General features: G+C 33.4%; 3 protein-coding genes across 6 annotated transcripts in view; 2 read left to right on the top strand and 1 right to left on the bottom strand.

The window, feature by feature from the left end:
* zdhhc11 (zinc finger DHHC-type containing 11) overlaps nucleotides 1–7995 on the top strand; it is an 11667-nt gene extending 3672 nt beyond the window's left edge. The window contains exons 3-11 of one of the 2 annotated variants that reach the window (XM_052579035.1): nucleotides 1012–1190; nucleotides 3055–3156; nucleotides 3231–3355; nucleotides 4725–4880; nucleotides 4954–5066; nucleotides 6236–6294; nucleotides 6374–6437; nucleotides 7122–7188; nucleotides 7263–7995. In XM_052579035.1, the coding sequence (XP_052434995.1) occupies nucleotides 1012–1190; nucleotides 3055–3156; nucleotides 3231–3355; nucleotides 4725–4880; nucleotides 4954–5066; nucleotides 6236–6294; nucleotides 6374–6437; nucleotides 7122–7188; nucleotides 7263–7456 (1059 nt within the window). In that variant the 3' untranslated portion in view covers nucleotides 7457–7995. The remainder of the gene's footprint in view (nucleotides 1–1011; nucleotides 1191–3054; nucleotides 3157–3230; nucleotides 3356–4724; nucleotides 4881–4953; nucleotides 5067–6235; nucleotides 6295–6373; nucleotides 6438–7121; nucleotides 7189–7262) is intronic. The other variant, XM_052579036.1, reaches the window with a different exon arrangement.
* Nucleotides 7996–9347: 1352 nt separating this feature from the next.
* On the top strand, nucleotides 9348–20870 carry LOC127975170 (tubulin polymerization-promoting protein). Of its 2 annotated transcripts, none has more exons than XM_052579006.1 (4): nucleotides 9348–9501; nucleotides 12567–12899; nucleotides 17216–17369; nucleotides 18110–20870. In XM_052579006.1, exons 2-4 carry the CDS (start codon nucleotides 12571–12573, stop codon nucleotides 18314–18316), a joined length of 690 nt encoding a protein of 229 aa, XP_052434966.1. In that variant the 5' UTR covers nucleotides 9348–9501; nucleotides 12567–12570; the 3' UTR covers nucleotides 18317–20870. The 2 variants fall into 2 exon arrangements, with proteins under 2 accessions (XP_052434966.1, XP_052434967.1); XM_052579007.1 differs by having other exon boundaries at nucleotides 12564–12899.
* Nucleotides 20854–25392, bottom strand: cep72 (centrosomal protein 72). 2 transcript variants are annotated; one of them, XM_052579004.1, is made up of 14 exons: nucleotides 25248–25392; nucleotides 25049–25176; nucleotides 24595–24787; nucleotides 24386–24500; nucleotides 23785–23945; nucleotides 23576–23649; nucleotides 22898–22931; nucleotides 22648–22764; nucleotides 22367–22485; nucleotides 22186–22279; nucleotides 21929–22107; nucleotides 21328–21454; nucleotides 21200–21251; nucleotides 20854–21123 (listed from the first exon to the last, which is right to left on the bottom strand). In XM_052579004.1, exons 1-14 carry the CDS (start codon nucleotides 25318–25320, stop codon nucleotides 21063–21065), a joined length of 1527 nt encoding a protein of 508 aa, XP_052434964.1. In that variant the 5' UTR covers nucleotides 25321–25392; the 3' UTR covers nucleotides 20854–21062. The 2 variants fall into 2 exon arrangements, with proteins under 2 accessions (XP_052434964.1, XP_052434965.1); XM_052579005.1 differs by having other exon boundaries at nucleotides 24595–24721.
* Nucleotides 25393–25457: the final 65 nt, after the last annotated feature.

The raw sequence follows: 25457 nt of genomic DNA, 5'->3' as shown, positions 1-25457 counted from the left end.
AATATTATAACACAGCAGTTTTATTTTCATTTCAATTATATTTTAGGATTATTTATATACTATTGTAGTATTTATGAATATTCTGAATTATGTTTTATTTTGTATACATTCTTGGTTTATAACATAATATAATGCACATAACATTTTTATTGTAATTTTTGTTTAAGTGATATGTGCTTTTGTCATTTTTTTTATTTTGTATACTTCTGTTTAGTTTTATTTTATTTATAATATAATATAATATAATATAATATAATATAATATAATAACACAGCAGTTTTATTCCCATTTTAATTATATTTTAGGATTATTTATATTTATCAATCATTTGAATGATCTTTTTTATAACAGTTTTTGATTTATAATATAAGTAATATAATATACATAACATTTTTATTTACATTTGAGCTTTTTTTCATTTTATTTGATTTCCACTTACTTTATATATATATATATATATATATTTTATACAATGTGATATATTAGCACAGCAGTTTCATTCCATTTCAATTATATTTTAGGATTATTTATATACTATTGTAGTATTTATTAATATTTACAGTTTTTCAGTTTTAATTACTATAGTCTATTTTGTCATCCAATTCTACTAAGCAGAAATGTGTACTCTCCTACCATAAATATATCAAAACTTTAATGTTTGATTATTAATATGCATTGCAAAGAATTCATCTGAACAACTTTAAAGATGATTTTCTCAATATTTAGATTTTTTTGCTCCCTCAGATTCCAGATTTTCTAATAGCTGTATCTCTGATCATATCAAACCATTCATCAATATAAAAGCTTATTAATGATGAATGAATCTCAATTTTAAGAAATGTGCTCCAGGGTCATGTGTTGCATTGTCTGAGCTGATTGCATGCAATTCATGAACAGCTGACTCTTATTTCTAAGTGAAGTGAATCAGTCGAACAGATTGATGGTTTCTGGAGACCTCAGCGTATGATAACTGAGATCTGGTCTGGTTTATCCTTCACACTTGATGTGTAGTTGATGGGCGCTGCGTTCGTTCTTCATCTGCTGACTCACGTGGCGGCGGTGACCATCGATCCTGCAGATCTGAGCGTTCGGACCAGGAAGGATTACTCCAGCCCCATGCCTGTGTTTGACAACACTAAACACCAGCACGTGATCCACAACCTGCACTGCACGCTGTGTGAGGTGGACGTGTACGTACTGGACACCACTCTACATTCACTCCATCCCTGCAGAGGAGAAAATATCAGTGCACTGTCCTCATATACAAGAGGATTTGAATTAAAGCGTCGTCTAAATGAATACATGCAGAAGTGATTTAAATTAGAATTAAATTTGCTTCCTGCTTCCTTTTAATTCATTAGTGTAACCTGGAGTGTCAGGAAGAGGAATATTTCTATGCAATAATTGCATTTCTAGATATTTTGCCACCCTTGCTTTTAAATGTAAATGTAATCCAATTTGTTCCATTTTATTATTATTTAATATTATTTATATGCCATTGTAGTATTTAGTAATATTTTGAGCTTTATTTTTAGCTTTTATTTCAGTTTTCAGTATATAATATAATATGAAATACACTTTAATTATATTTAATTATATAGTATAATTATATACCAGTGTAGAATATTTTGAATTAGCTTTAATTTTATATATTTTCAGATTTCAGTATAGAATAGAAACTGTAGGCAGTTTTATTTAATTTTAGTGTTTATATTTAAAAATAAAAAAATGTCTAACATTCATGACATTTCTGTGTTATTATTTATAAATTATTTTAGTATTTATTAATATTTTGAATTAGATTAAATTTGTTTATTTTTAGCTTTCAGTTTGTTTAAAACTTTTAGTCATTTTAGTCATTTTACCTGTTCATTTTTTATTTTTTTCTATTTACAGTAGGTTTATTTATATCTATTTCAGTTAAAAACAAGACGGTCTGCAACATCTGCTATTGGTTTACATTTATTTAAGTTTATTAATCTTACCCCACTGACAGATACTTTTCTTAAACACAAATTAATTACTTTTAATATTTAATTTTCAGAAAACAAGAGTACATATCTAAAATTCAATGTTTTTGTAGTACTGTTAACATATTATTATAGTTTTCAATATTTTTAATTAGCTTTTTAATATTTATAATTTACTTTGTTTAAAACTTTCAATATTTTACACATTTTAGGTGCTTTTGTCATTTTTTAATATATATTTCCATTTAGCTTATATATATATATATATATATATATATATATATATATATATATATATATATATATATATATATATATATATATATATATAAACAGAAAGAAACTGTTATTCCTCTTATTGTATTTTTCTTAGGTAGATATGTTTTCGGGCTTCGGGAAACTAACAGCAGTTTTATTAAATTTTTAGTGTTATTTTTAGTACTATTTACATAATAATGTAGTAATGTACAAACATTTAGAATTATAATTATTTTTGGTTTCCATTTGAATTTCTTTAAAAGTTTAAGTAATTTTTTTAATCTCCTTTTGTCAATTTTGCTAGTATTTTTTACGTTTCTATACAGCTTTAATTTTATTAATTGTATTAATGTATTAATTTTCAACTTTTTTTCAATTTTTTTTTTTTACAAAGTGTTTCATCCAATATTGTAGAAATGTAATTTAATTTCAGTGTCATTTTAGCATTATTTATATACTACTGTAATTATTCATATTTAGAATTACCATTTTTTTTCTGTATATATTTTCAAAATCTTTAGATTTTTCTCTTTTTGTAATTTTTGTTGTAGTTTTTTATTTCTATTTTAGCTTCATTTTTATTTACATTTTAGTAATTTGAGTTTTAGTAAGTCAACTCAAACTTTTATTTCTACTTTTTCTCAGCATCATATACTGACTGTATGTCTTGCTTTATTTGAGCGTTGACAAAAAAAAAAAAAAAAAATCATTTTAATTCCTTAAGTTGCATTTCCTCATGCATGTTTTCTAGCTGTAATGTGAAATCCTCTGGTGATTTGTGAATGGCACACAGCTCTTACAGAGACGATTGCTTCTCTCCTCACAGCGGACCTAAAGCCAAACACTGCAGCTCATGCAACAAATGCATCGCAGACTTCGACCATCACTGCAAGTGGCTGAACAACTGTGTGGGAGGAAGGAACTACTGGTGAGCAGAAGTCAGGTTTCAGAGCGCTGATGATCTTTCTGCTTGACTGTGGCTGGAGGTTCATGTTTTCCCAGGTTCTTCTTCATAACCATCTGTTCTGCTGTGGTGGGGATGCTGCTCCTGGTTCTTGTGGTCTTGTTTGTCTTCATCGAGCACTACGTGAACCCTTCTGTCCTGCGCACCGCGCCGCAGTTTCAGAGTAAGACTCAATCCCAGTTCATCAACGCAAGAAATTAATACTTTTATTCGTCAAGGATGCACTGAATTGATAAAAAGTGACAGAACAGACATTTATAATGCCACGAAAAAATTCCATTTTAAATAAACGCTGTTCTTTTGAGCTTTCTATTCACCTGTGAATCATGAAAAATAAAACATATCACTGTTTCCACAAAAATATTGATGTTTTCAACATTGATAATAATCAGAAATATTTCTTGAGCAGTAAATCATCATATTATTCTGATTTCTGAAGATCACGTGACACTGAAGACTGGAGGAATGATGCTGAAAATACAGCGGAGCATCACAGAAATAAATTATATTTTAACAGTTATTCACATAGAAAGAGGAAATCTTAAATTTTAATAATATTTCACAATTTTTACTGTACTTTTGATCAAATAAATGCAGCCTTGGTGAGCAGAAGAGACTTCATTAGAAACATTAAAAATCTTACTGAGTCCAAACTTTTGAAGATGTAACTTTCCAAACAGTATTTTTGTTTTACTTTCCAGTACAAAAATCTTAACATTCTTAAAAATAACAATCTTTAATTATATATAATAAATTAAGCAAATTTCTTTAGTTGAAGTTTATTTCTCTTACTGCATTGGCTGATATTTTTTTCTTGTTTCGAGTATAAACTTTCTTAAATTTAATGCATTTTTTTCAGAAAACAAAACAAAATATTTAACATTCATGACATTTCAGTGTTATCATTTATAGCATTTATTAATATTTTGACTTAGCTTAAATTTTTATATTTTTAGTTTTCAGTTTGTTTAAACCTCTTACAATTTTATTCATTTTAACCTGTGCATTTTTATTAGTTTTTCTCTTTAGTTTCTTTTTATTTTACAGTAGTTTTATTTATATCTATTTCAGTTAAAAACAAGACGATCTAATACATCTGCTATTGGTTTACATTTATTTAAGTTTATTTTTCTTACCCCATTTCTTTTTTTTTTTTACAAAAATTAACTGAATTGTAATGCACTTTTCAGAAAACATTAGTTAATATCTAAAAAAAATTTTGTTTACATACTATTATAGTGTTTTTTAATATTTTAAAATTAACTTTTTATATTTTCAGTTTAATTCTTAAAAAAAAAAAAAAAAATTTTTTACTAATTGTATGTGCTTTGCCAATTTTGTTTAGCTTTATTTTTCATCAATTTGATTGGAAAACTGAAAAAATCTTCTAGTTTTTCATGGATTTTTCTTACCCCACTGCAGATATAAACATGCTTAATTTGAATGAATGAACTCATTGAGCTTCCAGAGGAAGCGTGTCAGGATTGGGTGTTTTCCAGGGTGCAGCTGTAATGTGTCTTGTTCTCTGGCAGCTGTGAAAGCTAACGTCTCGTGGCTGGTTTTCCTGCCGGTGGCTCCTTTAGAGACGAGCTCCATCGGTCTCCTGACGCTGGCCTTCATCACAGTCCTGCTGGCTCTGGCTGCTCTCTTACTGCTCTGCCACTTACTCTGCTTCCACATCTACCTCCGTGAGTCTGAGCCCAGCGTTATCCACTGCTGAAGACAGATAGCAGCTTCTGTTCACTCTGTGTTGTGTCTCAGTGTCTCAGGGCATCAGCACTTACGAGTACATCGTCAGGAAGCGTCAGTCTCCGAACGCTCAAGAGAAGGAGCAGGTTCCTCCGGCGCTGCCGTCTAACGGAGTCACCGCACAGGTACACACCGCTGAACACAGTTAAACAATCAATACCAATCCTGCAATGCAACTTCAAATAAAACACTAAATAACTCTTTTGCATAGGGATAACAAGAAATTGCATTAAAATTTATGCAAAATATACAGCATGGATTTTTTCAAGCCAAAAGGATGTTTAACCAAGCTAAAAGATCATTCAGAATATTAATAAATGGTATAATAGTTAATTTATTATTAAGTCACTTTGAAATTGTATATATCATTAAAAACACTATACAAATAAACAATTAGTTTAACAGTACAGAACACTTGCCATGCAAAAAATAGCTTCTTTACATGGAAAAAAAATTGCATATATATATATATATATATTTTTTTTTTTTTTTTTGAATATAATGAATTGTAGGATTTTTTGCTAACCTAAAAAACTAATTAATAATTAATATAAATAAATATGTAATGTATATATATATATATATATATATATATATATATATATATATATATATATATATATATATATGAATGTACATATATAAATTATTATTTATTTAAAAATAAAATAATCTTACAAAGTAATATTTAACATTGTTTATATTATAACATTTTTGAATATGTATATATTGAATTAATTTATTATTGATATGTTACATTTATTCTTTTAATTTATTTGTAATATTTAATATCATTATAATATTTAAAACATGCATTTTCTGTTTAGCTGCTTTGAAAGAATATGTTTCATCAAAATTATTGTGAAATTAAATGAATAATGCTACAACAACAACAACAAAAAAACACTGCATAACACACTCATCATGCAAAAAATATAATGGATGTAAAAGAAAATAATTAAAAATCTCTCAAATTAAATTAATTAAATTTAGAATTAATGCTAAATACAGTTTCATGGATTTCAAGGCAAGGTGTGCCTAAAAGTTTAAGGTCAATCAGAATATGAATAAATATCGATATAAAGAATATAAATAAAATCTTGCAATGCAATTCAACAAAACGCTAAATAACTGATGCAAGATATGATTTATGCAGAATTTTGTTCTCATGTCCAGGATGTTCAGTCATCTGATAAGAGGATGTTTCGACTCTTTCTATGCTTTGATTCAGATCATGAACATCATGCACATTTGCACAGACTTCACCTGCTTCTGTGTTCTGTCTTCCTCTAAGAGTCTCGGGCCGCTGGAGTCTCCGGGGAACTGTGACGCGCCGCTCTCCAGCAGATCTTGGTGAGCTTTAAGACACAGAGGTAATGCTTAGATCTGTTCTCACGCTGTTACTTCAGATGCTCTTCTGCTTCTTCCCCAGCACTTTTAAACTGGAAGAGAGAGGACAAACATCCGCTCGACTGCCAGAGCCCATCTGTGCTGAGGTGACCGGACCTGGACTTCAGAGATGAAACGAAGCTAAAATAAAATAAAACAATAATAATATATGAAAATGTAAAATGTTGCCTTGTTACATTTTTTGAATTTTAAATAAAACAAAAAAATCTACTTAAACATAAGCAAAATAATATTAGTAAAAAAAAACATTTAACTGACTTTTTTTTATAAATTAATGAAAATAAATAAATAAATATATATATATATATATATATATATATATATATATATATATATATATATATACACACTAAAATGTAATTAATTATAGAATAATAAAAATAATTAATGATAACTATGAATAAATTACTTCTAATATTATTAATGCATTTTTAAACTTGTACTATTCATAATAAATTACTATTACAATAAATATATACTATGTATGTATATATATATATATATATATACTAAATATATTAATACTATTTATTAATAAATTAACTTATTATTTATATATTATTAATATATATATATATATATATATATATATATAAAATTGATCAATGCATTGGTATTTATTTTAGTATTATTTATTATAATGCTTAAATAACATGCGTTGAATGTATCTTTTGAACTAGCTTAATGAGAATAAATAAGACATTCAGTTCCAAAAAGTATCATTTTATATAATGAAACATGTCTGTTTTATCCGCTGTTTGTCTCTTCAGCTGGAGGAGGTGAATGAAGAGAGACGTCTGGAGTACAGCTCTGGATCCCCAGCTCAGGTGATCGCAGGTAAAGCTGCAGTGTTTTCTGCCTCGTGTTTACCTGCAGCCGCAGCTGACTGTCCTCCTGTTTCCTGCTGGTAGCTGAGCCTGTGATGTCACTTCCTGCGGGCTGGAAGCCTCAAGCCCCGGGACGAGGTGTGGAGAAGCCTGCGGAGGGAAGGCCGATCGTCCAGGACCCGCTGGGAAGCTCCATCATGGACGCAGCCGTGGTTCATCAGCAGCTGATGACGGAGACACAGACGCAGTATTTAGGATTCACAGAGCAGATGCCATGAGTCAGAACTCAAAAACTGATGCACACGGCAAGATCTGCCTGAAGTCTGATTGATCCACTTCAGTAAGGATATATATATATACACCGAGAGATCTGATGGTGATCGGCTTCGAGTCAAACTAGCCTAATGATTCAATGAATCGTTCATAAAGAACCGTTTAGTTCAGTCCTGAATGAATCAGTCATTTGAACGAATCACATGAAAGAATAAATGACATTACCATCACCTACTGGCAGTTTTAGTTTATTATTTAGAATGCCATTTCATTAAAGAAATTATTTCACATTTGCATAGTAATAATAACAAAATTAATTAAAAGTATAGTTCATCCACCCCAAAAAAAAAAACAAGACATTGTTTCATCATTTATTCAGCATCATGGTCCAAAAGAGTGTATGCTTTTTGTAATGTTTGTTTGATGCTTTACATAACAATAACTTTATATTTGGGTAGTCATTTATCAGCCAAACTTGATGTGAGATTAATTGGCAATTACTTAGATTAATTAATTAATTAGATTAAAATTTAAAATCACTTACCAACCTGAATATATATATATATATATATATATATATATATATATATATATATATATATATATATATATATATCCTTACTGAGACAAGTGAAGATATGAGAAAGAACGTATCTCTGGATCGACCGATATTGCATATGGTGTATTGATTATATTTGAATGAATTTAATGTCAATTGAGAAGCACAATGTATGTATGTGTGTGTGTGTGTGTGTGTATATATATATATATATATATAGCACAATATAAAGTCATTACTATGAGATAGAAACACAATTCTGAGTCGGAAGTCAGAATTTAGAAATCGAAAAAAAGCTCAAATTAAATATAATAAAGTATTAGATAAAGAAAAGAAAACTGATGTTAATAAACTAATTAATAATCTAACATATATATATATATATATATATATATATATATATATATATATATATATATATATATATATATATAAATGAAAACTGTATGATATAGTGTATACTCAGAATGGCAACAATAAAAGTCAGAATGGTGAGATAAAAAAGTTGCATTTACTTTTATATATATATATATATATATATATATATATATATATATATATATACATATATATATATATATATATATTATTCTGTGGCAGAAATGGTCTTGTACAAATATGTATGTTGTAAACATATAGTATGTTGTTTTACATAGTACAGCTGGTATAGTGTGGTGTGTTTGATGCCACAAACTTTTAATCATCTTTTAATTTTTTTTTTTTGAAAGTCTGAAAATCCTGGCACAAACTGAGAAGTGTGACAACAAGTCCTGTTTTTTCTTTATATTTTCCTGAGGGTCTATTACGTAATCCTGGTCCAGAACGCTAGTTGTGTAACATTTCGTGGATTTTAAGCTTTATCCTCAATCCCTGAAGAGATGCTTCGCTGCAGGACACTCAGACATCAGAGCTGCTGTTTATCATCTCATCTTTCCTGCATTCCAGCATCTTGATCACTGGGAAAAGAAACAGCTATTCCCAATGGGAAAAACATTATCCAACCTGCTGAAAACATCCTCTTCCTGCATATTCACTCATTTTAATGTTTGTATACAAGCATGTTTAGTGTCAGTCGTAATGAATTTGGACTCTTCAATTCTATGACATTGTAAATAATTAATTACTTTGTAAAGGATTGACGGTCATAATATAAACAGGTCAATATATAAAATATTTATTTATTTATTTATTTGTAGTTAGTGTTTTTAAATATATGTTTTTGGCTCATAGTAAAACGTTTTTATAAATATAAATATTAAATATATAAAAAAAACTCTCATGTGAACTCGAGCGGGCAACCAATCACAGCGGGGCGTCTGATCGTCCTCAGGCGCGCGCTCAGCAGCAGCGCGCACTCACTCACTCACGCGCGGATCGCAGCGAGCGTCGCATCGTGCCGCGCTTCTAATTCCCGCGGATGTCTAATGATATAAACATGTTCCTCTAGATACTGACAGAAAGAAGAACACGACCGAGGCGTCATTCATCTAGGTAAGACTGTGTTTTGTATGTTACAGCGGCGCGTTACTCTCATATCGTCCGATTTGATTGCGTTTGAAGCTGAAATATTGCGTGATTGATCACAGACGCGCGTTCATGTACTTGTCATTTTACCTCAGAAACAAAAACGAGCCGTTTTTACGTTTGTTCATCGATCGTTGTCACGGAAGTCGGTTTGATTTAACGTTACTTTCATTTTTGTCTCGTTGCGTAATTCCGTGCTGGTTTGGTTGTGTTTTTGTCAGTATTGATGACAATAACAATGGTCACGTGTTTCTTCATGATTTATATAACGTTAACTGTGTGATGCTGCTAATGTACAGAGAGATTACATAAACGAACAAGATCCACGTTTAAAATACAGAAGATAACTCATCTATCTATCTATCTATCTATCTATCTATCTATCTGTCTGTCTGTCTGTTTATACGTCAGTCCATCCATCAATCTATAAAGTAACGTTACATCTTTATGTCTATGTCTACGTCTTTATCATCTCTCTCTATATCTATATTTATCCAACCGTTTATATGTCCATCCATCCATCCATCCATGTCTTGATCCATCCATCCATCCATCTATCTATCTATGTTCTTATATTTGAGAATGTGCTGTTGTTCAGAGGAGGTTTCTCGTTTTGTCTCTCATTATCATCACAGTTTTCTCGTCCGTATGTTGGCAGATTATTTTCGCCTGAGCAGAGGAGTTTGGCCCAGATTGCTCTCAGCTCTAGGTTTTGTCAGATAACCCAGAACAGATCTTTAGATCAGAGGAGAAGCCCTGAGACGAGGCCTGTGTGGTATATAAAATCATAAATAAAGACTGTATGAGCTGGTGAAACACCTTGAAATAATCTGCCAACATAAGTTAACTACTGAGGGCTTCAGGGTTTCCTTGTGCTTTACATTTTCCTGTTTGCATCATATCCTCTTTCTCTCTTTAATGTTTTATGTCACTTGAATATTTAGAATTCCTCGTCAGTTCCGGCCTGATATAAGTAGTTTTTTTGTTTTGTTAAAAATAGGTCAGTTTATTGTGTGCTCTCATCTGTGCAGCTCATGACCAGAAGGTGAATGCATGCTCCACCAATCACAGATCGTCCTGAGGTCATGTAAACGAGTGTGTATTTCTCCTCTCTGATGCTCCATCATTCTTTTGTGAACGTCCCAGAATCTCCTCCAGCAGTAGACAGAAGCGAGCTTGTCTCGATCACTCACATTACACTCGCTTAGATCACACAGTTGCATCATTTATTAAACATGATGAGATCTGTTATTAGCAGAGTAAATTTCTTATTGTAAATATATCACAATTTAATTTTTGATTAGTAATATGCATTGCTAAGACTTCATTTGGACAACTTTAAAGATCATTTTCTTAAAATTTAGATTTTTTTTTCCTAATAGTTGTATCTCATAACAAACCATACATCAATGCAAAGATTATTTATTCAGCTTTCAGATGATGTATAAATCAGAAATTGACCCTTAAGACTGGTTTTGTGGTCCAGGGTCCTGTATTAAGTGTCACTTTTACAGTATATCACAATAAAGTTATATATATCTCAAGATGGAATAAAATGTATTAATAATATATATATGATGCATTAATATATGCATTATAGGGCTGCATGATTTGGGGAAAGTCTAATTGCAATTATAAAATTTAATATTTTAAGTTTAATAAAAAAATAAAATAAAAGAACACCAGGTTTGTTTGTAGGGCTGTAGAAATTTCAATGTGACTACTGCTAATAATATTATTATTACTAAATTGCAAATATTAAAATAACAAATATCACTATTGTAATAATAATATTAATATTTTATATAATAATGTGTTAACATTACTACAATTACAGTTTTACTACATAATAAAAATATTTTAATGATTACAAATTTAATACAATTATAAATATATTTAAAATTTAATATACATTTTAATAAAAGTATAATAATAATAATTAATAAAGTATTTTATTTTACAAAACTCTTTTTAACAGAAACATTAAGGGGGCCTATAATACAAATAAATCAGTATAGAGATGTAAAGTTTACTTTATAAAATATAAAAATCTGCAGTGAAGAAATGTAATATATATAAATTATATATTGTTATTTTTTATTAACATTAACATTATGCTCTGTTATTCAATTGTAATATATATATATATATCATTATTTCTCACTCAGTAATATAATAACTAATTGAAATGAAGCAGCAATTTAGATACTTTACAAATAAAACATGCTTCATGCAATTATAGCGATTATTTCCCCTCTTCATTTCCAACTCGATGGACACAAAGCAAAAGATCTGATTTGCGTTAGCGTTGATTGCATGTTTGCACTCCTCCATCACTCTTTGTTTTAGCAAGAAAGATGAGAATGTAATCATTTATTCACTCACGCCAGAGATAGTGGTGATGTCTCGAGTGTGTGTGTGTGTGTGTGTGTGTGTGTGGTACACTGGACAGGCAGCACAATGGTCTCATAGAGCTGAATGACATTATTGAGAGTGATTCAGAAAGGTTTGTGTCTCTGTTGAAAGACCAGTAAAACACAATAGGGACATCTTCAAGTGGACTGCACTCGAGGAGTTCACTCTGTTGTGTGCACATAAAGACAGATCCAGCTCCTGACGTAACCCTCTCTTCAGATTTGAGTCATGACATCGCAGGGCTGCTGCAGTGCATCATGGGAGCTTCTGTGCTTCTGTTTTGAATGACTGAGATGTTTCTGCACTGACTTCTTAAGAATAACGTCATCTTCTGCTTTCCGTTTGATTATTATCATGTAGTGTTAAAGTAAATGAGATCATTTGGATTGTATTTGGACTTGTTAATCACTCAATCTTGATCATTTGCTCTAACCGGCGTGAGCTAATTGTGAACGGTTACACGATTACAGCTTTAGAAACGTGCAGCATTTTGTCCAAGCGATGATAAAAGGACACATTTAGTTTCTGATTTCTCTTAAATCTGATTTTGTTAAAAAAAAACTGAAATGAATTGTTGCAACTTTAATATTAACATTAACATTCACGTTCTCCAGCAGCAACATGGAGGAGTTTAAAGTTCAGAGCGCCAAGCACCCCGTACCCAACAGTTCACCCATGCGTCCGCACAGCGAGCACCCGAAAGATCAGGCGGCCAAACGCCTGTCCTCCGCCTCCAACGGTACAAGCGACGGAGGAGCGGGAGCTAAAACACCTGTGGAGATCACCGCGCTGGAGGAGTCCTTCCGCCGCTTCGCCATCCACGGAGACACACGAGCCACCGGCAGAGACATGAACGGCAAGAACTGGTCCAAACTGTGTAAAGACTGCGGCGTCATCGATGGCAAGAGCATCACCCTCACAGACGTGGACATAGTCTTCTCCAAAGTCAAGTAAGTCAGCACAACAGGTGCACAACATTTAGGGGAACACTGTTGGGGAACGTTACTTTTAAAAGTAACTAATTGCATTAATTTTTGCATTACATTACTTTTGCATTACTTATTCTCATCTGGGCTGAGCTTGCTTGTTTGTTTTTTATATTTACAAAAAAAAAAAGTTATGTGTTTTGTTTATATAAAAGGCTGATGCAAATGTAAATTCAATAAAAAAAGGGAAAACAAAGTAACTGGCGTTTCCTATTTAAAAACAAAACTCCCATCAGTTGTTCAGGACTAGAACATTCATTTTCATTTTTTTGTTCTTGATGCAAAGCTAATGACTTGATATGCACACTAACAAATCTGATCTTCTAGTTTTTCAGTGTGCAATTAAATGTTAGATTCTTTCATCAAGCAGACACTTTTATTCAATTCATGCATTCCCTGGGAATCTAACCCATGACCCTGGCATTATTAGAGCCATGCTCTACTTTTTAGAGCAACACCTAACACTTCCTTCTCCCATCTTGCATCACTTGCTTTGAGTTTGTTGCGGTGCATCCTGGGATTGCATTGCCTATGAAGCATGCATGCGATGCTGTCTTTGATCTTGGCTAAAAAATTGTGCCTGAAATGCTCAGTGCAGTCGAGGTATGATGTGATTACACTGTCAACCAATAGGATTTTCTCTCAGACATCTGGCACAGTGCGTCACATACACATAAACACAGATGTTGCATGCGTGTAAACAGCAAAAAACACTATGAGATCTGATTTGGGCCGTGTGGTTTTAGGTCTGGTCATCTGAGCCACTTTTACATGGATTCTCCTCTTAATGCGCCACTCTTTCACAGCAGGTTCATGTCAGGTTAGCAAATCACGCAGGGAAGACATGAGTTATTGACTGATTCATATGCATGTATTTATTCACCCCACCCCACCCCATTTATTCATGTGCATGTCATATTAATTCATAAACCATACAGCCTCTTTTATCAAGCTGTGTCAGAGAACAAACACTCCAGTTGATCTGTGCATTATGCAGTATGTGCATGTTAACAAATGAGATTAAAAAAAAATGTGTAAAAATATTGAATAAGTGCAATAAAGCTTTGCATTGTAGGAATGTAGCTGTGATATTTTCTGTATCAGAAAATATTTTCTTATCTGAATATGCATTCTATAAAACCCCCCAAAAAATAACAATGATGTTATTTGCAAAAAATCTATTTGTGAATTTAAAGGCATGATAAGGAGATTGGTAATGGAGGCTTGTGATTGTTTTTGTTGAGATAATATTATGGTTAAATATTGTTTTATTATACATTTCTTGTATTTTAAAATACTAGCTGCTACCTTGGCCAAATCTCTCTTGTAAAAGAGATTTTAATTTCAATGAGATAAATAAGGGTAAAATAAAATAAATAGAAAAATAATGTATTTTTAATATTACTAAATAATTAATAAATCTAATAATTTATTATTTAATATATTACTTAATATCATTGCATTATTTATCTAATAAATTCTTATTAAATCTTATTTTTCAAATGATATACTTTATTTAAAAAAAGACAAAATGCACAAATAATATTAAAACTTTAATGAAAATATAAGAAAAAATATCTATATATATATATATACAAAATAATGTATTTTCCGGACTATAAGTCACACTTTTTTCATAGTTTGGCTGGTCCTGCGACTTACAGTCAGGTGCGACTTATTTATCAAAATTAATTTGACATGAACCCAGAGAAAACATTACCGTCTCCAGCCGCCAGAGGGCGCTCTATGCTGCTCAGTTTTCCTGTAGTCTACACTGGAGACATAGAGCGCCCTCTTGCGGCTGGAGACGGTAATGGTTTCTCTTGGTGCTTGGTTCTAAATAAATGCGACTTATAGTCCAGTGTGACTTATATATGTTTTTTTCCTCGTCATGACGTATTTTTGGACTGATGCGACTTATACTCAGGTGTGACTTATAGTCCAAAAAATACGGTATTTACCAAAACAATATACAGTAGTATAATAGTGTATCAGTGAAAGTCAATAACACTGCACGGTGAAGAGGAGTCGTGCTGTGTTGATGTTTTTCTGGTTCTTCCCCCAGAGCCACAGGCTATGATGGCTCATGCTGAATAACCCTGATGACTTCAGGACACAAGGAGTCATCGCTGCTTCAGTAGGGCCAGATTTTAATAATGTGCCCTTAATATAAAGCACCGTACACACTGATCTCGCCTTTAAACATGTTCAGAGAAAACTGCTGGTTCCTTCAAACAGGAGAATGAATTGATCAAAATCCTGTAGGATTGATGCATAGAAGATATTCTGTGCAGTAGTGAAGAGATTCTTCACCCCGACGGAGCGAGAATAAAGCTTATTCTGCTAGACAGCGTCAGAACAACGTTTCTGAGCAGAAACAAGAGGAAGAAAGCACCAAATGCATGCATTAACATTTCAAAGAAAATATGCATGCAAAAAGAAAGTCAATCCAACCCTTTATGCCATTTTAAGAGTATTATTATCATCATCATTATTACTTCATGGATAAAAAACAACATGAATATATCATGACTGTTGTCCTTTAAAGCTGCATCACGCAGCAATGCAAACATTACAATACTCCTCCATTCAGCACGTAAAGCCACAGTACAGAAAAAGTCTTGTTGCATGCACTGTTTTCCATACACATTTAAACATCCGTAAATCAAGATACATTTATCTGAAGAAAATGAGTCTTTTTTTTTTTTTTGAGAAAAATGAAGTGAGTTTATGCTTAAGAAAAACTAATATCTGTCAATAGGGAATAAAAATGACTTCTGCATTTCAATTAAGTTCATTTATTTTTCTGAGCACATTGGCAGAAATTTGTTCTTGTTTTAATCATAAACTTGTTTCATTTTGATTTAAATTTTGCTGAGTTCAAAAATATTTAGAAGTATTTTTTTTTTTACCCCCACAAAAAAAAAAAAAAAAAAATGAAATTATACAAAATAATAATTACAATTATATTTACAGTATGTGTCAGCTTTAATGCATTTATCAAATAATAAAAGCTTTGGCTCAAATGACAAAAGTGCCATTCATAAATGTATCAAATATTCCAAAATCAAGACTACTTACAAAATGCATCATATTTGGTAAAAAAAATAAATAAATAATAATAATACTTTGCTCTCATAACTATTTTAGGAACAGCACCTCAAAATGAGAAACACATGTTAGGTTTTATTCAACAAATATGATGCAGAGCGGTTGTGTTTGTTTTCATGTGTTAATAACAGCATATGTATGTTTATGAATATGTATAAATATGAAAGCATTCAGCAGCAGCTGAGATTAGGCAGCAGGAAGAATCGCACACACAGAACGGCTCAGCTCAGCAAAGAAGTCAAATTAATTCTGAAGCCAAAGAGGAGTGTTTACCCAAGCTGCTTTAACAGCAGAAGGGGAGACGACCGACTTTATAGGCTTTTGTTTAGGTTCTCCATCACCACGCTTTGTGTTTCTACGCACCGTTTTACCAGCCGAATGCATTCGCTGTAAGTCACAATGCACATGCAGTACCAAAACTGTTTATTGTACTGAAGGAAACGAAATACGGTGCAGTTTGATTGGACGCTCTACTGATACGGCAAGCATTTCTTCTCTTTTAAAGACGATTAGAAGTGCATTTCTTCCTCTGAAATGAACGACTGGTAAAGCTGTGATGCCGGGCGTGTTCATGTTTACACCGCGTCTGCTCTCAGTTCATGCAACAATTATCCAAGCGCTTACCACGCAAACTTAAAGCGACAGTTCACCTAAAAATAAAAAAATGAGCTGTTATTTACTCAAACAAACGGATGATTCCAGATGTAGACTTTGTTTCTGCTTTGGAACAGTACAGAAGATTTTGAACTGAAACTGTAGTGTGATTCACAGAGTGCATGTCAATGGGTGCCGGCACTTTGAGAGGCACAAAAAGCACATCAGGCAATGCAAAATGAATCCGCATTGCTCTTGAGGTGTTATGAAGCCATCCGTCTGTGCACGTATCTTAAAATACTTCTTTACTGCTTTCCTGAAGAAATAATCTTCATCTTGGATTGTTTTGAATCATATTTTGAATCATGTGTTGAGTTGACCCTCGTGTTGTTCAGACCCTGTGTTATTTCTCATGTTAAAAGCACAGCATCCAAGCTGCTAATTATGTTTAATGTCACTCAAATCATTTCTCAGGTGTTCACAGAAGCTCAGGTCACATGTTTCTGCTCTGTGCTTGTATTTGACGCCACCAAATATACTGACGAGTTCATCATCCGTTCGTCACTGTTTTCTAGGAACAAATCTGCGCGCACGATTACATACAGCCAGTTCAAAGAAGCGCTGTTGGAGCTCGCCGGGAAACGCTTCAAAGATAAGAGCAGCGAGGACGCCGCGCAAGAGCTTTACAAGATGATCGAAGGGAAAGCCCCCGTTATATCTGGAGTCACGGTAAAGCCCTGTTCTTCATCTAGACTGACAAGCATACAGATCAAATCTACTCACTTATTTCTTTAGTTATTGGTTTGAAATGTGTACGAATGAATGGGGTTTACACTTAAATAACTAAACCATTTCTAAATGTAATAATGAGGAATATATGACAGTGATGATAAATATTTATATATATGAAGACATCATGAGTTTATATACTGTATAAGCTCACAACGTCTGCATATTTAGAAATAAAAGATCAAACGTTTGGCATCAGAAGGATTAAAAAAACGGATGCATTGAATTGTTTGATGGTGAGAGTAAAGACATTTGTAATGTTACAAAAGATTTCCATTTTAAATAAACGCTGTTCTTTTGAACTTTTCTGTTTACTGGTGAATCCCGAAAAATACATTTTTTCATGGTTTACACAAAAATATTTGTGCAGCAATGTTTTCAAAATTGATAATAATCAGAAATGTTTCTCGAGCGGCAAATTCCTCATATTAGAAATCATTCTGAAGATCATGTGACTGGAGTAATGATGCTGAAAATACAGATTTGATCACAGAAATAAATTATATTTTAAAACATATTTACATAAGATATAGGTATTTTAAATTGTAATAATATTTCACAATTTTACATTTTTTTCTGTATTTTTGATCAAATGCATGCATGCTTGGTGAGCAGAAGAGACTTATTCAAATGTAATATTTAAAATGGAATTTATTACAAGTCTCTTTCTGGACTCACAGAGAGCCGTGGCTTCCCCAACCGTGTCCCGTTTGACCGACACCACCAAGTTCACCGGGTCACACAAGGAGCGTTTCGACCAGACGGGCCGCGGGAAGGGCAAGGCGGGCCGAGTGGAAGTGGTAGATAAGTCCGGATACGTCTCTGGATACAAGCACGCAGGCTCGTACGAGAAGAAAGTTACAAAATCTCCACAAAAACCCATGTGAGATTCTCCATGCAGCAACAGAAGACAAACCCGACTCTATAAAGCACAAATGGATTTCCCATCTTCCATTCTCTGTGAATAACCTCTTCCTGTAAGTGTTTGATTTCTCTTAACTGGAACGCTGTTTACATCGAACGCCGACGTCACCAGCTGGTACGTTCCTAACTAACACGATGATGATGCCAAGAGAAGTGACTGCAGTGTTGCACGCTCTACTAGTGAAGGTTTCGCTGATAATCGTGAATATTGACATGACATTAATATCTGGCATTAATATTTTGATGCAAATGCTTGAGTAATGCTGTGCAAGTCCAATGATCCCACAACATGTGCAACACAAAACTAAGACATAAGAACATTTTCCATTTATATTTAATGCATTTGGCAGATGCTTTTATCCAAAGCCAAATGCATTGCATTTCAAGTTTAAATTGGATCAGTTCATGCATTCAATCCCATGACTTATTTATTATAATTCATCTAAAAATAAAAACTTGCTGAAAATGCACTCACCTTCAGACTGTCTGAGATTAAGAGGAGTTTGTTTCTTCATCAGGTTTGGAGAAATGTAGCATTGCATCAGTGTCTCATCAATGGATGCTCTGCAGTGAATGGGTGCCGTCAGAATGAGAGTCTGATAACAACATCACAATAATCCACAGCACTCCAGTCCTTGAGTTAATGTATTGTGAAGAGAAAAGCTGAAACAAATCCAGCATTAAGAAATTTTGATCTGTGCAGATTTCTGTCCTGATTCAGACCAGAACACTTTATCACTGGAGGAAGTGTTATTATGGATTATTTGAGTTAAAAACATCTTAATGCTGGATGTGTTTCATCTTTTGTCATCTCCAGATGTTAACTGATAAGTGCTGTGGATTATTGTGATGTTTTTATCAGACTCTCATTCTGACGGCACCCATTCACTGCAGAGCATCCGCTGATGAGACACTGATGCAGTGCTACATTTCTCCACATCTGATGAAGACACAAACTCGATGGCCTGAGGATGAGCACATTTTCTGCATCTAATGCATCAAAGGCTTAAAAAACTGACATTGACAAAAACGCTGACGTTGTGTGCATTTAAATGTAATATATTTTAAAATAAGCAGATGCAAAAGTCCAACCATCGTGAATTATTGTTTCATGCATAAAGAACTGACGGCTGGTGCTCAAGATTGTATATCTAGTAGTACGTTCTATGTTTTGTTTTCTTCTTCAATTGATGGCATAACTATATGTTTCTAATGTTATATTCTGAAACACTGTGGAATGATTAACTATTGTTTGTGAAAGGAAACACCATCAGGATTTGCTCTGGACTCAACACATCACAAGACTCTCAGTGCATCTGAACTGCAAGCTTTGGCTGAATGATGTTAACATGCACAATCAGACCCAGACAGAATCTGCAGCGCTGAATTAGGAATCAACTGCATGTTCATTTATGAAATCTGAAATCCCATCTTTCTGCCTACTCTAAACTTTATCATCAGCACGGTATTTGAATCTGTTGTGCAGCATTGAAGCCTGCAGACTGTGTCTGGGCCTGTTCATCAGCAACAGATCAAACTGCAGATGAAAATATTAAAAGCTGTGGTTCTAGTTTGTTATGTTTTATAAATGCAGTGTTTGTGTCTCCAGAACCATGTTTATCAGAGAAGTGAGATGCTGGACTGACGCAGGCATGATATATGTCTAAACGAACACATTCCCTTTACCGTGACTAGTGTTGGGATGGATTTCACCTGAACACACTGGATGAGATCCAACCTTCAGGGTTCCCACAGGAGATTCACTAATGATTCACTAATGAATCATTCAAACTGATTCGTGAACCAACAAGAGTCATGGCTTGCAGCAAACATGTTTTACTCAATGCAAGCACAATATTTAGTTCATTTAATATTTTAAAACCGTGCATAATCTACATTTATTATATGCTTCTTTTTTTAAGCGGAAAAAACAAATTCCCTAGAATAGATTTTTTTTTATGTGATGAACTGATTTGTGAATCGCTGATTCACCAACAACAACAAAAAAGACTCAAAAGAAAAATTCACTCACAAATTAAGTTTTACTTGAGCCGATGGAATATTTTAGAGCATGGAGCAACACTTTTAAGACTCTTCCAGATCTGAGAAATCATATTTTAATAACTCCCTGATATTGATATGATGCTGGGAACCCTGAACTTTGAAATAGATGATATTGTCCGTGTCTTTGGAACGAAGAAAGGAGGACTGTACAGACATATTCTTCTACAGAACATCTATTTTCAGATAAGAACAGTGGCTTAGGATCATAAAAGTGACTCGTGTTTATGATAACAAACATAAGGAGGTATACATGTTGTTGTATTTAACGTATGATTCATGTTTTGTGTGTTATACTGTTAACCATCCGTTTTGAGGAACAATACGGTCTTATTTTTGAAATAATGTTTTTTAATGTTCTGCAGTATCCTGATATATGCATGCCATACGGTGATGGTAAAGTCAGTGTTTTGTAGCGTCGTATTGAATAAAAACAAACTGCCTGGTTCTTCTTTATTTTCCAGAGCATGTGACAATTAATGAAGACTTCTTAAGATGCACAGAAATCCTGATCACTTCAAGATATGCATGTGTGAGATAAACAGAAGCCATACTGCTTTAGAGAGTGCGAGGTATAACTTTATATACCAGATTTATAATAAATGAAACCTAGATGTCTTTAGGAGGAACGTTCTTCATCTGCAGCCGTCAGTTCATCAGAGCCTCTTCCAGCTGCTGAAGCAAACGCTCATTTCTGGCAATCAAACACCTGCAGAAAATACTGAATCAACTCAAGCTGGGGGCTTTTATAGCTGTGTAGCATTTGGATTGTCTTTGACACAAACCTATAGCTCTCCTGCGGCTCATTCGCTCCGTTTCCCTCCTCCGTCTGCTGTCCTAAAAAACCCACCAGCGCAAACATTAATAACCGTTTTATTACGAGAGCGTGAAAACGAGGTGTTGAGCCTCTGACCTCTGTCCTGCGTGTGTGGGATCTTCTTCAGCCGAGACGACAGAAGCCTGTTTTCTGCTTTGATCAGCTGTTTCTGTAAAGACACGTTCTCCTCCAGCACATTCTTCATCTGTTCGTTAAGGGCTTGCTGTATTAAAGACAACAGCAGATGTCACTTCCAACGCATTTAACGTACGGAAGATAATTAACTTCCAAACAGAAAAGAGGGTCAAAAGGGCAACAAAAAAAAACATGCTAAGTCTGCGTATGAACAGAAGACAGTCGTTTTTGCTTGCATCCCCATAATGCCCATATATGGAGCTAACGGTGCCTAGTGGTACTTACTATGCACGAGCTCATTTGCATACATTTTGCATATACTGTTTAAAATGAGTTTTTATAAATCCTGATATGCAACAGTGTTGTTTAAAGTATCTTTTAAAACAAATTGATATTGTATAGATCTATAAAAAGTAACTAATTGAGTTACTTTTCATGGAAAGTAATGCTTTACGTTACTTTATGTCACCTGGGCTTCGCTTGCTTAAAAACAGAAAAACCCAAGGTTTTTTTCTAGCTTAATATAAGACAAAAAACATGAATTTGCCAGAGATGATCTTACGATAGATTCTTGCGCCTGCTGAAGCTGTAGTCTGAGATCTTCAGTCTCAGACCGATGCTGTTTTTCCTGTAATTCACTCCGTGTTTTCAAGGCTTCGAGCATCTCTTGCAGAGTTTGTATCTCCTGTTCTCCTCCCTCCACATCTTGCTCCATCATGCTGAGGATCTGAACCATCTTCACTGGATGGAAAGCACTGGATTACAGACGAGTTCACTAGTTATGGATCGCTCTTGTTTCGGAGAGAGAGAGTCACTTACTGAGGAAGGTCCGGTTTTGTTGATTCTCCTTCTTCCCTGACCAGAGCTCCTCCATCATGCTGAGGAGCAGCTCCATGGGCTTCCTGTAGGCACCCTGATTCAGATCAAGGAAAAGCGTGCAGTTGGATGAAGAAGTGGATTTTGAGAGCTGTTTGTGTTTGAGGAGTAGCAGCCTACGAACCTTTAGTGGTTTTTGTTTTCTCTCGGATGCCGATGAGGTTTCTGTGACCCTGTAGGTTAATCTGGGAGGATGCACGACTGGATTTGCTCTGTCTGGAAGCTGGTTTTGCCATTTAAGGACTGTGCAATCAACAACAACGAATGCATTGGTTTTATTTACATTCATGCATTTAGCAAACAATTCATTATAGACACCACAGTATTTGTATGTTTATGTAACGCATGCTTTATTAGACTAGATTCAAATGTATTCATAAAGTGACTACACTAGTCCTGGAGTACCGTGTGAATCGGACTGCATCTCTGTAGGATGTGGTGTAAAGATGCTCTCTCCTCGAACCGTCGCACGAGTCAGACTCCGGCTCTCAAACCTCACTCGCTGAGAACCAGCAGGAGTCTCTAATAAAATCCATCAGAAAAACACAATTATTCCACAGCAGTCCGGAGTTGGTTTCAGACTGAAGGGAAAAATAAGAGAAATGTCGCCCCTTGAGGACAGAAGTGGAATAACAACAATAATAATAATATTCACCTTTTTTTAAATCCCAGCTCTTGGGAACAGCCTCCTACATGACAGACAATTAATAAAACATCAGTCGTGGGAAATCATATTAGAATTTACTAATAATGCAATATAGCATAATATATACAACAATATTAATATGCACGTGTGCATATAAGTTTGTTTTAGTCTGGTTCTCAATAAAATTGTGTGAAATATATTAAATTAAAATTAAATGTTAAATTAAAATTAAATTTCAAATTTTACATTTTTAATTTTAATTTATGCATTTAGCAGACGCTTTTATCCAAAGCGACTTAGTGTATTCAGGCTAACAATTTTTACCTATCATAAATATATGTATATAATTTACTAATAATGTAATCTAGCATAATAAATACAATACATATATGCAGATGTGCATATAAATTTGTTTTAGTCAATAAAGCACATAGAGATTTGGATTGGTGCTAAAAAAAATGTAATAAATATTAATAGTAAAAAAAAAATTATAATACGATTAAATTTTAAAATAATAAGTGAGAAAAATACATGTTTTGTAGTACAGTACGTTTAATGCTAATATTGAAATAAAAAAAAATTTTTTTTATTTTATTCTTATTTTAAATCTTTTTTTTAAAACCTAAAATCAGAAAGCTTTTTGTGTGAATTTATATAAAGAATGAATGTATAGACACGTTGATGCACCTTGATTTGTTTCGGCGATCTTTCACACTCAGGTTCATTGATTAAATGTATGATATCTGATTCTGAAGGAGTTTCTAAATACAAAAAAGAAAAACAATTACAGACACCGATAACATGTACAGCATACTATTATTAAATGTGATACAGAAGTGTAATGTGTTTATCTGTGAGGCTGGCCATGTGTTTGAGACAGAGAGAGTGTGTTTTACTCTGTAACAGACGAGGGCTGCGCTCCTTCTCAAAGCGGACGCAAAGAGTTTCACGTCTCTTTCTAGAAACATCATTAAACATCACAGCTTCCTCGTTCCCCTCGAGAAGCGAGAGCGTCTTCATCATCTTCTGCATCGCTTTTATTCTGAGCTCACTGCTTCTGCAAAACAGCCACGATAATCATGTAATAAACCAGAAACTGTGTGTGACTCCGTATTATTCATTTATAGACTATTATATTATTTACAAATAAATTTTATTTTATTTTTTAAATGCTCCATTTCCATTTATTTTAGTAAAATTCCATTTTAATTATTTTTTATCAATTAATCAAATTGTATTTATGTAGCACTTTTCCGAACAAATCGATGCAGTTCACAAAGTGCTTTACAGGGAAGAACGACACTAAAACTAAAATAACAAATTCAAATACAAACTCAAATAGATAAGGTTTATAAACTTACAATTATAAAATAGACAAAACCATAGATCACACTAAATCTAATCTAGATTTTATTTCCATTTTCCAAATTTATTTGATTTCAAGTAGTTGCTAAATCTTGCTAAAACAATTTGTAAGAGCTTGATTTAATGACTTACCTGCACGCTGTGTCTTGTGTCAAGGCATGCTTCTTATGATTACTGTCTAGATTTGCTTCTGATGAGAAATGCATGAGAGCCGCCTTTCTTTCTCTGTCTCGCACTGGACACTCATCTGCATTAGAGGAAAAAAACGCATCTTCACATTCAAAACACTGAATTGTTTGAGCAACTGAGAGAAAGATAGAGAGCGTAGACGGATGATGCACCAAGCTTTCGGAGTCTGGTCATGGCGTGGACCAGGTACAGACGGTAGAGCGGGTGTTTGTTGACCACAGGATTGAGCCGCAAGTCCAGTTCCTTCAGATTCTGCAGCTTGTGCAGGGAAAAGATGTCCTGCAGAGACGCAAGCCTGTTATAATACAGATTCAGTCTCTCCAGCATCTCCAAATGCTCAATCCCCTAAAAACAGATGCACAACAGCATTCAATTACATATGTATATATAAAACTTTATTTATATACTCACATTTGAGGCTACATGCTATGATAGTTTTTCTTTGTCTGAGTCATGTTAATAAATTCAAATAAAAGAAACAAAAACAAAATAAATAATTTATTCTGTAAGCTACGTTAATAAATAAACAAATAAGAAAGGTGTTATAAAATATAACCTACGAGAAAAATAAAAATAAATAATTGATTGTTTATATTTATTTTCCACCTGAACTGTGACCAGTGCATTGTGGGAAAGATCCAGTGATTTCAGACGAACGAAGTTCTTTAGGGACGCTCCTAAATCACAGATTTTCCCTTCGTATGTTCCTGGAAGAGTCAACGATCGGACATCCGCTGCGATAAATCATTAAAAATATGAGTTATTTAAATAATGGCTACAACTATATACTATAACTATGTATTACCTAAACAGTTGTGCTGAAGATTGAGTTTTTCTCTTATCCACTGCTCTGTTATGATAAAACCGTCAACCGCCATTGTTTTGAAGCTGGAATTCAGAAAGCGTATGCGCAGAACTAGGATTGGCTTATGAATATTACTTACGTAATGTGACGCAGGCGCGTCTGATTCGCTGAAAAACCGACGTTGGCGAGTCAGTTGGTGAATTAGCCAAT

Source organism: Carassius gibelio, chromosome B16 (assembly GCF_023724105.1).
Source record: "Carassius gibelio isolate Cgi1373 ecotype wild population from Czech Republic chromosome B16, carGib1.2-hapl.c, whole genome shotgun sequence".
Taxonomy (NCBI): Eukaryota; Metazoa; Chordata; class Actinopteri; order Cypriniformes; family Cyprinidae; genus Carassius; species Carassius gibelio.
This window is presented reverse-complemented; position numbering and strand designations above follow the sequence as displayed.

What these genes read in the sequence shown, in the direction of transcription:
- cep72 (XM_052579004.1), bottom strand. Translation starts at nt 25,320, where the DNA reads ATGGCGGTTGACGGTTTTATCATAACAGAGCAGTGGATAAGAGAAAAA. An exon ending in ATGCACTGGTCACAGTTCAG is followed by an intron (nt 24,788 to 25,048) that starts GTGGAAAATAAA and finishes ATCTGTTTTTAG; the next exon opens with GGGATTGAGCATTTGGAGAT. An exon ending in GAGCTGGGATTTAAAAAAAG is followed by an intron (nt 22,765 to 22,897) that starts GTGAATATTATT and finishes GGATTTTATTAG; the next exon opens with AGACTCCTGCTGGTTCTCAG.
- LOC127975170 (XM_052579006.1), top strand. Translation starts at nt 12,571, where the DNA reads ATGGAGGAGTTTAAAGTTCAGAGCGCCAAGCACCCCGTACCCAACAGT. An exon ending in ATAGTCTTCTCCAAAGTCAA is followed by an intron (nt 12,900 to 17,215) that starts GTAAGTCAGCAC and finishes ACTGTTTTCTAG; the next exon opens with GAACAAATCTGCGCGCACGA. An exon ending in CCGTTATATCTGGAGTCACG is followed by an intron (nt 17,370 to 18,109) that starts GTAAAGCCCTGT and finishes CTGGACTCACAG; the next exon opens with AGAGCCGTGGCTTCCCCAAC.